The following is a 16620-nucleotide window of genomic DNA, read 5'->3' on the forward strand; positions in this document are numbered from 1 at the left end:
CAGATCTATACTGTTCTTAATCTTAACATATAATAAATCTCTTCAGTATTTTAGCATATTTAATTCACTATTTTTTATTTTTCATTTTAGTTAATGAGGAAATATTTAATAATTGTAGAAAATACAAATAGAAAAATTAATCATTTAAAATTATACCCCCCAAAATAATCAATTTGGGGACACATACATCCTTATTTTTCTCATGCAGTTATGTCTCCATAAACCTATACCTGTAACAGGTATATGAATCTATACCTATAATTAAATCTACATTTATTTATAGTTTTAATTCAAACAAAAATCATATCATTCTTTTCTAGACTTGATTTTTTTTCATTTTTCCAGTTAATGTTAGGATATAATTTTATTTTAAATTGCTTTCTAATAGTATTATTATTCTATATACTATATATATATATGGTATATCATTTTGATGCTCTATAAATGATTTTCATTTAAGATTATTTTCATTATTAAAATGAACACTTAATAAACATACTTTATTACAGTCTTTATAAATATGTGTAATTATTCTCTTAGAATTGTGTATAGACTTTATAAATATATATAATTATTTCTTTAGGATTCTCATAGGTGAATTTGCTGAATCATAGAGTATGTATGTTGTGGCAGAGACTGGTAGTCAGTCATCCACCCAAATTTCTGTTCTCTGCTGTTCTCTGTTTGTTTCAGGAATTTTATTTCCCGGTTTCATGTACAGTTGCATGTGACTATGTGACTGAGTTCTAACCATGGATAGAAGAGTGTTATTTCACACCATCTGTGGGCTAGCTTCCTTACAAGCAGATGTACTTTCTCTGGGCTCTCTTTCCCCTACACTGCCTGTAAGCATCAGAGAAAGAGGTCTGAAGGACAAAAGAAAGCTGTGTCCGTTAGTCACCATGTGGAGGGAACAACCCGTTTACTGGACCAGGAATGTCTACCTCAGAGATTACTCAAAAATTAACTTCTATTGTGGTTAGCCATTACATATTTTGCCTCTTTTAAAAATTATTGTTCCAGGCTAAGTAATACACTTGGTTTTAGAAGTTTTGATCCTTGATGTTAAGTTGCATTTCCCAAAATCTAAGCAGTGAGTCTATCCTTGCTGTTTTTCAACAAAGTTATACTCACATGTTTATAATCAATTTTAATATTTAAAGAAAAGCCTGCCAACACTTTCTAGAGATTCTGTTACATTTATTCTTGGACATGACCATATAATCATGTTGGCAATTTTCCTAAAGAGTCTTAAGAGAGATTGTTAAGGCTGCAGCTGATGTAAGATTATTAATTCTAGGATTTTTTTTTTCAGGGTTCAGTTCAGTTCAGTCACTCAGTTGTGTCTGACTCTTTGTGACCCCCATGAATCGCAGCACGCCAGGCCTCCCTGTCCATCACCAACTCCCAGAGCTCACCCAGACTCACGTCCATCGAGTCAGTGATGCCATCCAGCCATCTCATCCTCTGTCGTCCTCTTCTCCTCCTGCCCCCAATCCCTCCCAGCATCAGAGTCTTTTCCATTGAGTCAACTCTTTTCAAGGTTAACCCTTATATATTCTTCTAATTATTCTTTGCCATGTTGCTATCATGGAATATTTTCTACATAGAAATTTCCAATGGTAAATTAAATGCTTGTATGAATTTCCCAGAAATGTGGAAATACAGAAAAATGGTAGGAATAAATCTGCAATTTTTTATATGGGTTGTAGTTTCAGGTACAAGTGATAAAAATAATCACAATAAGTCCAGTTAGCATTCATCACCACATATACTTACAACATTTTTGTTCTTGTGATGAAAGATCCATTCTCTTAGCTACTTTCAAATATGCATCACAGTATTATTAGCTAGAGTCACCATGGTGTGCATTATATCCTTATGAGTTATTCACTTTATAACTGGAAATTTGTATGTTTTGAACCTCTTCCCACCACCCTACCTCAGGCAACCACTGATCAGTATTCTATATCTGTGAGCTTATTTTTGTTTTACTGTTTGAAAAACAGGTATTTTTGAGAACTAAAAATATGTTATTTATTGCTTAAAATGAAATTAAAATAAATAGCAGTATATGAAGTGTTCTCCTTTATTTTATTTTATTTTATTTATTTAATTTAAAAATCTTTAATTCTTACATGTGTTTCTCCTTTATTTTAAATTCAAATATATATGTATATTGCAGGTATTTTATCTTAAAATATCACTATAACAGAAAAAAAGCTATGTCAGAAAAATTATGACATAAGAGCCCCATCAGGGCTTCCCTGGTGTCTCAATGGTAAAGAACCAGCCTGAAGGAGCTGCAGGAGACATGCGTTCAGTTCAATCCTTGGTTTGGGAAGATTCCCTGGAAGAGGGCATGGCAACCCATTCCAGTATTCTTTCCAGGGACATTCCAGGGGCAGAGGAGCCTGGTGGGCTATAGTCCATGTGGTCTCAAAGATTTGGACACAAATGAGCTACTGAGTACGCATGCATGCATGCCCATCATCCATGATAGGAACTCTAGCAATATATAAGAAGATTAGCTGCAGTGACTTGAACAGTAAACAATCTGCTGCAATGCAGGATACCTGGGTTCAGTCCCTGGGTTGGGAAGATTTCCTGGAGAAGGGAATGGCAACTGACTCCAGTATTATTGCCTGGAGTTTCCCATGGACAGAGGATCCTGGCGAGGTCGAAAGAGTGACACCACTGGGCAACCAACACTTTCACAGTTCAAGGGTTAAAAGGAAATGTTCAATATCGAAGGAAATTAAAAAATAAAGCTCTTTGAGGGGAGAATGGAACTATATTTATATCTAGAAGCTAATTAGATTAATAGCTTATTATTGTTATTAATTATATCTTATAACTAATGTAGTTTAATTCATAATGAAAGTATTTCATTTAAAAAATGTTTAAATTTTCATTAAGACTTTTGGTGTTGGCATTTTGCCTGTGTAGTTGATTTGCATGAAGTGTGATTAATGATAAGTAAAGAAACAGTCTTACAGGTAGAGGGAGATGAAAAATTACCCTAGTAAAAGAAAATTTTATAGGATAACCATTTCAACAACAAAAAACCCCTCGATTTATTAAAATTTTATGACAAAAAAACCCATGTGAAATGTTAATGAGATAAACTTATTAGTCAGTATAAGTTTGATTTGTTTACCCCAGGAATGAGTTTTCTAGGAGAAAGGCTCACAGTCTCACTCTTTTTTAGAAACTGCACAAAGTCACAAGGCAAATAACCAGTTCAGCACAATTTGACAGCACAAATGGAAACATTACAAAACAATTCATCTGTAAATAATCTAAAATATGAAAATAAACATAGTAAAAACTGAAGTCTTCTGGTATATTATTATTCTGTTGCTAGATTACATTCTCTGTTTCCTTTCATTTGAAAGCAGGAATACCTTTAAGAAGACCAGATCCATTTTATAACTCATATGGGACTTTTTACATAGCTAATGGCATAACTGCTGTTATATACCTTTCATAAAATATAAGATATAAGAGCTCTGAGTCACATGATATGAATGATGAATATATAAAATTATATTTTAAATATAATATGTGCGTGTGTATGTGTACGCTAAGTTGCTTCAGTTGTCGCCAACCTTTTGCAACCCCATGGACTATAGACTACCAGGCTCTTCTGTTCATGGGATTTTCCAGACAAGAATACTGGAGTGGCTTGCCATGCCCTCCTCCATGGGATCTTCTTGATCAGGGATTGAACCCTTATTTATGTCTCCTGCATTGGCAGGCGGGTTCTTTACCACTAGTACCACCTGGCTTCCCTAAAGTCCTATATAGATTTTTATAAAACCTAGCCTCCAATGCAGAATTATGATTGGTTCTCATGCTTCTAATTTAGTAAAAACATCCACATTTGCTACTTTTCCTCCAGAGGATTTTCAGCTTGGTGAAAGTAGAAGCCCATGGCTTATCCTTCTCTGATCATCCAAAGGCTGAATGATGCAGATAAAAAGACAGCATAGGTGTAAAGAGCCTAGGCTTTGAGTCAGACCCACATGGATTCTAGCTCTATCACTTAGCTCTGTGACCTTAGATAAAATCTTTAAATTCTCTGAGCTTCAGTTATGTTACCTGCATTAAAGCAATTGGTGCAGAGATGGAATGGCACGATGAATATAAAGTAACTGGCAAATGATGGCACTCCATAAATACTTCCTCAATTCCCTTTCCTTAATTTATGTTGATACTGAGATTCTGGTATTGTTTCTTTTTTTCAATATGTAGAGTTGGATTGAGAAGAAGAAAAAAGGGAAATGTTCTATATTCTTAAGGATTTATATGTGTTGTATCATCTCTAAAGTGATGAGAAGCAATTTTATAACAGAACTGTGGTGTTGGAGAAGACTCTTGAGAGTCCCTTGGACAGCGAGGAGATCCAACCAGTCCATGCTAAGGAAATCAGTCCTGAATATTTATTGGAAGCTAAAGCTGAAACTTTTACTGATGCTAAAGCTGAAACTCCAGTACTTTGGCCACTTGATGCAAAGAACTGACTCACTGGAAAAAACCCTGATGCTGGGAAAGAGTGAAGGCAGGAAGAGAAGGAGGCAACAGAGGATGAGATGGTTGGATGGCATCACCGACTCAATGGACAAGAGTTTGAGTAAACTCCAGGAGTTGGAGATGGACAGGGAGGCCAGGTGTGCTGCAGTCCATGGGGTCACAAAGAGATGGACACGACTGAGTGACTGAACTGAACTGAACTGGTACTAAAATTCATTTTAAGTTTGAAGAGTACATACAGTGAGGTTGTATTTTAGAAATGTGGTCCTGGGAAATCAACAACGGTCAAGTCTGGAAAAGGCTCTTTATGTTCAAATGAATTGTTCTTGTCTTTAAATATGAAAGGGCCATGTTCTAGGAAAAGCAGAAGGGGGTCAGAGTTATAATGAATTGCACTACCATCCATCTTTCTAGACCCTACCAGGATTCTGAGCACCAGCAGGCAGGACAGTAGCTGTTTTTCTTGGCATCTGTAGGCAGCAGGGCTCTCTTCTCTCTCCACAGTGTTGTCAGATTAGTGGCATAGTTTTGGGAAACTGTGAAATGAACAAAATGCTAGGTAAGCAACAAGGACTCCTGTTTTGTTTGCTTGCTTGTGTGTGTGTGTGTATGTGTGTATGATTCTCTCATCTAAAGTTTTTTTCCACCTCCTGTATCCTTCAAAGACTCTTCCTTGAAGAGAGGAAAGAGTGTAGAATGAATTTGGTGCTCTGCACTTGGAGAGTTTTGGATAGGTCATATTTGATTGGTTGTGTATCTCTGAATTATTGTGGAGCTATTGTGTCCTTCTGTTGATGACTCGGGGCAACATCAGTCAGTATCAATCATTTCTCTATGATGTAGTTTTAATTAATCCAAATGACTGAACTGATTCTTTACTTGAACGCTTGTCTCAGAAAACAATTTTAACAAATTCCATGAAATCAGTTTGCTTTCATATCCTTTGCGCTGTATTCTTATAGTTCACAGTATAGATTTAGCTGTATGACTTACTGTTGTCTTCTTGCCAAATTAAATGTGGAAGTCTGAAGGAATCTTATCCTGTTTTCTTGACTTTGATTAGTTCATACAGTCTTTGTTATTTGATTTGTTAGGAGACAGTAGTCAAAATGCTATACCTTGTGTGTTAACAGAGAAAGGGCCCCTTAGTCTCTCTTAACCCAGTTTTAAATTCCTGTAGGTTCATTTCAGAGAGGAAATATCACTATCTCATTATCTTAAGGGTTTTAAAGTTGCTGCAGATAAAGAATGCTTTCTCGTCTTCTCTCCTCACCTTTCTTCCTTTCTTCTTTGCTCCCTCCTGCCCACCTTCCCTTTTGTTTTCTTTCTGACAGTCTCTCTTTCTTGGAATGGCTTAAGCATAAATGGGACTTTACATCTGAAAATTTGTATTTAGTCATACGATCAGAATGATTAATTTTAATGAAAGAATCAAATGTATCTATGGTCTCACATACCTATACATCTGACAAAATTAAGAAATTCTTTCTTTTTACCCCCTGGCTCTGTGGTGATTCATGTTAGCATTGATGGGGCAGCAGGGTGCTAGACTTCTATGCTGCTAATTCTTTTCCCCCCATGGAAGGGGGCAGCCTAATTCATTTCTGTTGAGTGAAGCCCACAGTGGAGCCCACAGAGCTAAACATCTTAGGAATCAGTGAACTAAAATGGATGGGAATGGGTGAATTTAATTCAGACTGCCATTATATCTACTACTACAGACAAGAATCCCTTAGAAAAAATGGAATAACAGTCATAGTCAACAATAGAGTAGGAAATACAGTTCTTGGGTACAGTCTCAAAAATGACAGAATGATCTCCGTTCATTTCCAAGGCAAACCGTTCAACATTACAGGAATCCAAGTCTACGCTCCTACCACTGATGCCAAAGAAATTGAAGTTGACCAGTTCTGTGAAAACCTACAAGACCTTCTAGAAATAACACCAAAAATAGATGTCTTTTTCATCATAGGGGATTGGAATGCAAAAGTAGGAAGTCAAGAGATAACCTGATTAACAAGTGAGTTGGATCTTGGAGTACAAAATGAAGCAGAGCAAAGGCTAACAAAGTGTTTATCAGGAGAACATGCTGGTCATAGCAAACACCCCTTAGCAACAACATAAGAGATGACTCCATACCTGGACATCACCAGATGATCAATACTGAAATTAGATTGATTATGTTCTTTACAGCTGAAGATGGAGAAGCTCTGTTCCTTAGCAAAAACAAGACCTAGAGCTGACTGTGGCTCAGATCATGAACTCCTTATTTCAAAATTCAGGCTTAAATGGAAGAAAGTAGGGAAAACCACTAGGCTATTCAGATATGACCTAAATCAAATCCCTTATCATTATATAGTGGAGGTGACAAGTAGATTCAAGAGATTAGATCTGGTAGACAGATTGCCAAAAGAACTACGGATGGAGATTTGTAACATTGTATAGGAGATGGTGACCAAAATCATCCCAAAGAAAAAGAAATGCAAGAAGGCAAAGTGGTTGTCTAAGGAGGCTTTACAAACAGCTGAGGAAAGAAGAGAAGTGAAAGGCAGAGGAGAAAGGGAAAGATATATCCAACAGAATGCAGAGTTCCAGAAAATAGCAAGGAGAGATAAGAAGGCCTTCTTCAATGAAGAATGCAAAGAAATAGAGGAGAAAAAGAGAATGGGAAAGGCTAGAGATCTCTTCAAGAAAATTGGAGATATCAAAGGAACATTTACTATAAGGATGGGCATGGTAAAGGGAATTAAATGGTAAGAACCTAACAAAAGCAGAAGAGGTTAAGAAGAGGTGACAAGAATACACAGAACTAATATACAGAAAGGGCATCATTAAGATGATCCAGATAACCAGGATGGTGTGGCCACTCACCTAGATTTGGGCATCCTGGAGTGTGAAGTAAAGTGGGCCTTAGGAACCATTATTATGAGCAAAGCTCCTGGAGGTGATAGAATTCCAGCTGAGCAGTTTAAATTCTTAAAAGTGATCCTGTTAAAGTGCTTCACTTTAACTTTAAATTTTCTACATGTCAACAAATTTGGAAAACTCAGCAGTGGCCACAGGACTGGAAAAGGTCAGTTTTCAATTTCACTCCCAAAGATGGGCAATGCCAAAGAGTGTTTAAAGTAGCATATAATTGCACTAATGTCACACGCTAGCATGGTTATGCTCAAAATTCTTCAAGTGAGGCTTCAGCAGTATGTGAATTGAAAACTTCCAGATGTACAATCAAGTTGGGTTTAGAAAAGGCAGAGAAACCAGAGATCATTTGCCAACATCCATTGGATCATAAAGAAAGCAAGAGCATTCCAGAAAAACATCTGCTTCTGCTTCACTGACTACACTAAAGCCTTTGACTATGTGGATCACAACAAATTGTGGAAAATTCTTAGAGATTGGAGAACCAGAGATCAACTTGCCAACATCCATTGAATCATAAAGAAAGCAAGAGAATTCCAGAAAAACATCTACTTCTGCTTCACTGACTCCACTAAAGCTTTAGACTGTGTGGATCACAACAAATTGTGGAAAATTCTTAAAGAGATAGAAGTACCAGACCATCTTTGCTGTCTCCTGAGAAACCTTTATGTGGGTCAAGAAGCAACAGTTAGAACTGGAGATGGAGCAACTGACTGATTCAAAATTGGGAAAGGAGTATGTCAAGGCTTTTATCGTCACCCTGTTTATTTAACTTATATGTGGAGACAGCATGCAAAAGGCCATGTTGGATAAATCACAATTTGGAATCAAGATTGCTGGGAAAAATATCAACTACCTCAGATGTGCAGATGACACCACTTTAATGGCAGAAACTGAAGAAGAACTAAAGAGCCTCTTGATGAAGGTGAAAGAGGAGAGTGAAAAAGCTGGCCTGAAACTCAACATTCAAAAAACTAAAATCATGGCATCCTGTCCCATCACTTCATGGCAAATAGAAATGGAAAAAGTAGAAACAATGACATATTTTACTTTCTTGGACTCCAAAATCACTACTGATGCTGACTACAGCCATGAAATTAAAAGACACGTGCTCCTTGGAAGAAAAGCTGTAAAAACCTAGACTGTACATTAAAAAGCAAAGACATCACTTGGCTGACAAAGGTCCATCTAATCAAAGCTATGGTTTTTCCAGTCATGTATGGATGTAAGGGTTGGACCATAAAGAAGGCTGAGTGCAGAAGACGCGATGCTTTCAAACTGTGGTGCTGGTGAAGACTCTTGAAAGTCCTTTGGACTGCAAGGAGATCAAATCAGTCAATCCTAAAGGAAATCAACCCTGAATATTCATTTGAAGGACTGATGCTGAAACTGAAGCTCCAATACTTGGGCCATCTGATGTGAAAAGCTGACTCACTGGAAAAGATTCTGATGCTGGAAAAGATTGAAGGCAAAGGAAAAGGGGATAGTAGAGGATGAGATGGTTAGATAGCATCATAGACTTAATGGACATGAATTTGAGCAAACTCCGAGAGATAGTGAAGGACGGGGAGCCTGACTTGCTGAAGTCCATGGAATCACAGAGTCAGACACAACTTAGAAACTAAAGGACGACAAACCATACTGGATTAAGGCTCACCCTAATGACCTCATCTTAACTTTGTCATCTTCAACAAATTTATTTCCAAATAAGGTCACGTTTAAAAAGGAGTTAGGACTTCAACATTGGGGGGTGGGTTATGGGGGGTGCAATTCCATGTAATGAAATACCATAAAACTCTTACAGCAATAAAAATGAATGTGGTATCAAGCTACTGAGACTCATGATGGAAGTTTAAAATGCATATTGCTAAATGACAGAAGCCAATCTGAAAAAATATTATGCTATATAATTCCAAATATATGACATTCTTGAAATGACATAAAAAAGGACACAGTAAAAAGATTATTGTTTGATAGGGATTCAGAGGAATTGGAGGAGAGATGAATGGGTGGAACATAGATGATTTTTAGAGCACTAAAACTATTCTGTGTGCAACTATAATGATAGATACATGTCATTATATATTTTTTCAAAACTCGTAGAATATACAACACCAAGAAAGAACCCTAATGTAAACTATGGCCTTTAGTTAATAATATGTACTAATACTGAGTCATCAATTGTAACAAATGTACCACACAAAAGCAAGACATTGATAAAGGGAAAACTGTGTGGGGAAGGGGGAGAAAAAATATGGGCCCTCAGAGGATGAGATGGCTGGAGGGCATTACCGAGTCGATGGACGCGAGTCTGAGTGAACTCCGGGAGTTGGTGATGGACAGCGAGGCCTGACGTGCTGTTATTTATGGGGTAACAAACAGTCAGACACGACTGAGTGACTGCACGGAACTGAACTGATACTTTCTGCTCAGTTTTTCTATAAACCTGAAGATATGAAACAATCAGACGATTTAATAGGGATGGATTAAGATATTCTCTATGTTTTAAAAATATCACTCTGGCTGTGAGATACAAAGAATAAATTTTATATGGAGGCAACATTGAAAGCAGAAGATTAGCTAAGAAGATAACGCAATGATTCAAGCAAAAAGTAATGGTGGTTTGGGCTAAGGTAGGGGCTGTGGATATGGAGATAAGGGGATCAATTTGGGATGTGTTGATAAAGAGTGGGTTTCTTATGATATCAATCATCTATGACACAGCCATGAACCTGGAATCATGTGAAATATCATTTGGTTATAGGCTGAAATCTATTTTGCCGTTCATATCCCCTTCCTTAGAATGAGAAGTCATCAGATCAGATATTGCTTTTTAATAAAAGGGCCTTGTAAAACTGTGCATGATGTTTGCTTTTCACACTTGTTGTGAGAGGATTTGACTTGTATCTGAAATTCATTTAATATAGCCTTGAAGTGTTTTCCTTTTCTTTCACCTTTTCTGAAAAATTTTAATTACTGAAGTTGGAAGGAATCTCCTTTGATAAGTCAACACAACTTGTCAACTTTGTATTTATAGCAACTCTGCAAATAAAAGCACACATTTCTGTTGTTTAGAATGGGCAAAACACATTTAAAATAGAGGCCAGGAGTGATAGAGAATTGTTGCATATGATGACATCACATTAATAGATAATCAGTCACAATCTGTCAAGGAAAAGGGAGCTGGGTTTTTTTTGTTTGTTTTAAAGGCTAGTATTAAAATTGACTGAGAACAACAATTGTGTCAGGTTTTTTTTTTTTTTTTCTGCCTAAATATTTTAAGATGGGTGGCAAAAAAGAAATTAGAAAGCCAAGAACAACCATGGTGGTGGCTGAGTCTACAAGTCTCTGAGTCTATGGCCTGCAGCCCTCCAGGTTTCTCTGTCCGTGAGATTTCCTAGGCAAATATACTGGAGTGTGTTGCCATTTCCTCCTCCAGGGGATCTTCCTGACCCGGGGATCGAACCTTTAGACCTGCATTGCAGGTGGATGCTTTACCACTGAGACACCAGGGAAGTCCACCCTAATTGATTTAAAAAACATGGCAAATTAACAGAATTGGTATCATTCATTTCTAACAAAGAAGGACCTCAAAAAGTAAATAATTTTTAAGAAATTAGAATTTTTTAAAGAATTTAGAAAAATGACTCCAGTCTTTGAAACATTATTATAAAAAGGGATTAGATTACTTTGTTTCCTATGGGAAAACTCAAATGCACATAATAATTAAATGAGCAAGATTGTCAGGATAGCTAATGGATATTTTGAATAAAAAAAAATAATAGGATGGTATATTTGAATTATATACTTTTTCATTACTTAAGTCAATCCTTTCATTTTAGAAAAGCATACCTAATTCTTCAAAATAATCAAGCATTATTAGGAATCATATTTACTTAATGAAGAAGACAAAGCATCCTTGGAACTGTTATTCATAGCATGTGACATCATTCATTTTTCTATTCCATTCAAGAATGTTTACACTTAGGTCCTGAATGCTGTTTGCTACTTACATTTACGAAGAGTGAGACTGTAATTATAGACTGAGACACACGATCTCTTTTTAAAATCCCCACTTTTTTTCTGGCAAATATTTCACCTGATTTTGAAATTTCACTCTTTATGAACACATTTTCTTTGAATAGAATATATCTGAAAGTATATGTATGAGCAACATTACTCACTTTCAGCTTTATGGAAACATTTTGCAACTCTACATCAAATAAATACATCATTATTAAGTAAACACATCTTAGTAGAAATGGAAAAGTGTTTATATTGTATCTGTTGTTTCTGCAATTTTTTAAAAAATTTCAAAAGTTCTTCCCAAGAAGATAGTTACAAAATAATTAATCCCTGCAAGATTTACTTCACAATACCTCATTATCAGTAATTTTCAACTTCAAGTTTGAAAGAAATTGGTATTTTCACTTTATATACTAAGTCACTTTCTAGTATGTAAACACTTTTAAAACGCTTGAAAGAATTTATTTGAAACCTTTAAAACGAGAAATACATTTGTGTGTTTCTTAAAACATTAAGGATATTGCAATAATGTAAACAAAAATCAAGCCTTTATTGGACAGTTACAGAGGTTATATTCATGGGATTATTTTTAAGAGTTTTATGAGTTACCAGAATAGAATTTTAATTTCCTGCTTTCTTTTTTTCTTTTTTACCGGTTTTTGTCATTTGTTAGAGGTCTTCAATGTTATCCAGGATGCAGATGGGGATTATGTTAGAAGAGGAAAAACTGGGGAGAGGCCTGGGTACATTAGCCTTAATCTTGCGATTAATTCCAGTGCTAAGGCAAAAGAGGGGAAAGGGATGACCTTTCCTTTTCGCCCAACACAGATCTGAAGAGGATGAGAGAGATCATCTAGGAAGATCAGCTAGCGGGTGGGGGAGAGGGCGTAGTGATACCTGACTCTGCAAGAGCCTCCTTCTTCCAGAGCTCATTTCAGCAAGAGTCTTTAATTCTCAGTGCGGCTTCCTCTCTGGTGACTTTATTTGCCCTAAACGATACAACATCCATTAAACAACAACAACAACGACAACAACAACAACTTAAGGGTGATTGTTCAAGCTTGTGAAGAAACAAACGTTCTATAAAGAGCAAAAATATCTGCCTCTTTAAGGAAACAAGAAAGACTTGTACGTGCATGTTTATAACTCTGAAGACAAATAAATGGAGACATATGTATGTGTGTTTCGTTTCTATTCCTTATACAAGTTTTCTATCTCAAACTTACTTCCTCTTCCATCCATTACCTACTATAGCGCCTCTAATCTGTTTGCCCTATTGGGGGCTGCACAGCACATCCCTACAGCCGAGTGGGGAGCTGTTGCTTTGGCCAGCGCAGCTGTCAGCCGGAGCGCGGAAGAAATGCTGAAGGCGAGCAGGCAGGGAAAGAGTAAAGAAATGCTCTCCTGCCGCTCAACTCCTCCACCGTGCACAACCACCCCCCGCCCGGCAGGACCCCGCCCCCAATATAACACAAAGTTGGCCCAGAGACACAGGGCTGAGAGGGACAGGGGTTCAGGGCTGCTGATGGCGGGATGATGGAGCGGCGCCTCCCGCCCCCGGGAGAGCCTCCTGCCACCGCCGCAGCTGTCACCGCCACGCCGAACCACTGGCGAGCCCCTCGCCTCCCAGGCGGCTCCTAGCCGTCGCGTCGACAGCCCCCACTCACAAGTCTCCGCGTCCCCAACTCCCAGTTCTCAACCCGGCCCGTCCGTCCCTCCCCGCCCCCTTCTCGCCACTGCAGCGGGGGCAGCGATCTGGCGCTCCGAGGACTCCCCGCCACTCTCCGCGAAGGCTGCCGCTGCTGCTGATTCGCGGCACGGCAGACACAGCCCGGCCGCGGACGCCCGGGCCAGCCCGTGGGGACCCGCGCCTGAGCATCCCCTGAGCGCGCACTGAGTGCGAAGGTGGGGGCGGGAGGGAAAAGGAGGAGGAGTTGCTGGTCACCTAGCGGATCCAGGAAGTTGTCCTTAAAAAATATACATCGTCGATCGGCGGTTGAGCAGCCACCTGGCCAGAGCAGCATGTGGACTGGCTCGCCGGGTCCCCTAAGTGCTCTGTGGCTGCCGCTGCCGCCACCGCCGCCGTCAGAGCAGCTGCTGCCGACAGCAGGAGCCCCGCGCGGGGCGAGGAGCCGGGACGCGCGGCCGCAGCGTCCCCTGCTTACTGCTGGCCGCTTCATCTCGGGAGGTGGCAATCACTGTTGCTGCTGAGAAACCAGCCCGCATTTCCGAGGCTGGTCGCCTGGTGAGGAGTTGAGACTCTACACCTCCCGCCCGGAACCCACATGGCTTGTTACCTGGTCATCAGTTCGAGACATCTCAGCAATGGGCACTACCGGGGCATTAAAGGAGTCTTCAGAGGGCCCCTCTGCAAGAATGGACCTCCCTCTCCGGTAACCTGCACACACGCGCGCGCAGACACACACGTACCACCATCAGAATTAATACAAATAGAAAGAAATGCTGTCCTGGCACAATGAGGGGGAGATGGGTATCTGCCTTGCTCATAAGTGTATTGTGTCTGTTTATGCAATTTGTTGAGAGGCTTGCACATGAGGCGTGTGGGTTTACATGTGTATTTTCAACACAGTCATTAGTATCTATAGTGTTTAGGATGCAACTATTTACCGAATTCAGTAAAGTGCGGGCTTGTGAAAGTAGCTTTTGAGTGCTGTGTCAAGTTATGAATCTGCTGATTTGGGCAGTATAGAAAGTTTGAGTGGCACTTTATAGCCATGCTTTGTGAAGTCATCAGTTGGGATTAGTTTAATCATGGTGCACGTACTTTATAAGACAATAAACTCTTTAAAGATTTTTGCATCAGAGTTCTAGCCAAAGGAAAAGTGTTGGATGCTCATACGGTGAAATATAATGTTTCATTATGGCAGGTAGTTTAAGAAAAGCCAAAGAGTTCTTTGTGAAAATATAAATTAGTTTTTTTTGTACCATGTATAGATGGATTGATATGCAAATTTGAGTGACTGCTACTTAACTTAGTAAACTATTCAATTTAGTTTACTATTTGTTTTAGTATTTTTTGTTTTTAATCAGAATCTATGGCTTCAGTATATATTTTAGTTCATTCTTAGTACATACTATAGATGAATTTTTTAAGGATTCAAATGTTTTTCCAAAAAAGTCATGATTTACTTTTTAAAGTTTTGAATTATTAGTAAGAGATTAAGGGTCTAAACTTGAAGAACATTTTTTTCCAGTTTAATGTGAAAAACCAGTACCTTAATGTATAGTATAAAGAGGGAAAACTGAATTTGTCTCAATTTTATTTTTTGGTGCTTTCCGTTGGTTTTTAATTCCTCATTAGCATGAATTATTCAAAAACTGCAATATATTATAAAAACCTGTGATTAAAGACTATGTGTGATTTGCATGAGAAATCTGAAATCAGAAAGTGCAGGTACCAGAGATATCACTAGGACTCCTGATTGTGACAAACTATTTCCTCACATGCTTTCATGCACTGTAAAAAGTAGGTCATTGCAATTCCCCTGCAACTGTTTAGCACTGAGTCAAAAGTGTAAGATGGAATATACTGTTCATATTGGCATTTACAATTAAGTCATAGAGTTAGAAGGGTCTTGGAGAGTTTTAGTTAAATAAAGCCCATATTCAGTGTTTCTGAGCAGTTGGTCTGAATCCTTCCTGTTTTGAAGGATTCTCAGGACTAGAGTTTCTGCAGTCTCAGCAAACCATCTTATTATTTAACAACCCATGGTGTCAAAATCTTCCTTAGAGCAGACTTAAATCCTTCAAACTTTTCTTTAAGCTCATTTCATCGAGAAAACCTAGAATGTTCCATCTTCCTCACAGGTATTATTTTTTTCCAGCTTTTGATAAGCTCTGTGGCTGTCTTCCCAAACTCTCTGATTGTAGAAATCCATAGTGCTTTAGGTGTATGTCCCTTAATCACTCAATGAATTTAATTTGGTTAGAATATGGAAGTGTTAATCTTCCAAAATGTGAAAGCTTCGCAAAGAAAATTTCTGTTATATGGTCAAAAAGAGTCCTTCCTCTCCCCGAACTCCCCATCCCACTATGCTCATTCATTTCCTAGGAGCCTGAACATATGAATGTCGGCATATGAATGTGGATGTAAGAAAATAGCCCATAATCCACATGGCCCTCCTGGCTGACCAGAGCTCACGTCTACAGGACGCTATTATTATTTATTACTGGGCTGGTTTTCACTAAAATACTGATTTGTTTACTTTTACCTAGGTGTCACATTTTGACTCACTGGACTGTTCTCTCCAATGTTTACAGTTTACATGTTTGACTATACTTAAATTACATTTGCGTCATTTAAAAATATCTGAATTAAACTGTGTATTTCCTAAACCTGATATATTTTGTCTTCTTTTGCATTTTACTATGGAATTTGAATGATTATTTCAAGGTTTGAAAAGTTTCTCACATGAGATGAGCAGTACGTGAAAAGTGATATTTATTCATTCTCTGTCACTGGCAGGTTGTTGAGACAAATCAGATTTTCCTTCACCTTGCATAACATTTAGTCTTTATGCTTAAATTAAAATAGGTCACTATCTTCTGGACCCTAGACCCTTGAGAACTTAAGTAACAGTTTCCTGGTCCAGATGAGTTTATATATGCCTTCTTCATGAATGAGTTGTGAAGCATAAAGGTGAAAACTGGTTATATATCATTTCTTTTTTTTTCCAGTTACTTTCAGGTTAGCAGAAGTATATTGATTTTTTTCATCAGCGTAAGTATTGAGTATTTATAAGTATTTATCATCAGCAGACTCACAGATCTATGGTATATAATTATTTATTTTTCATGAAAACATAGCTACTCTGAAGGTATGTTTTTCAAATTTAATGCCCAGAATGGTCTCAAATTGACCTCTGTGTCAATAATTTAGTTATTTCTACTCACTGAAACTCAGCTCATCTGGGACTATGGATTGGGGTATTTAACTCATTTTCACTTAGTTCTACAGTAATTTAAATATTGGTTCTTATTTCTTAATCTGACTGTCTTTCTAATTGTAATCCATGTTTTTCTGTTTTAGTAGAGCTGTTTGAAAGTAGCACATAACAGAATCATTGAATAAGATTATTTTATAACTTTGTTTAGAGTGGAGAATACCCACAATTCCTT

General features: G+C 38.0%; 1 protein-coding gene across 1 annotated transcript in view; it reads left to right on the forward strand.

Annotated features, from left to right (window-relative positions):
• Nucleotides 1–12973: 12973 nt before the first annotated feature.
• The window catches only part of ZNF804B (zinc finger protein 804B), a 576957-nt gene continuing 573310 nt past the window's right edge, over nucleotides 12974–16620 (forward strand). The window contains exon 1 of the mRNA XM_069588178.1: nucleotides 12974–13874. Within this exon, the coding sequence (XP_069444279.1) occupies nucleotides 13767–13874 (108 nt within the window). The 5' untranslated portion in view covers nucleotides 12974–13766. The remainder of the gene's footprint in view (nucleotides 13875–16620) is intronic.

This window comes from Ovis canadensis, chromosome 4 (assembly GCF_042477335.2).
Source record: "Ovis canadensis isolate MfBH-ARS-UI-01 breed Bighorn chromosome 4, ARS-UI_OviCan_v2, whole genome shotgun sequence".
In the NCBI taxonomy this organism is placed as follows: Eukaryota; Metazoa; Chordata; class Mammalia; order Artiodactyla; family Bovidae; genus Ovis; species Ovis canadensis.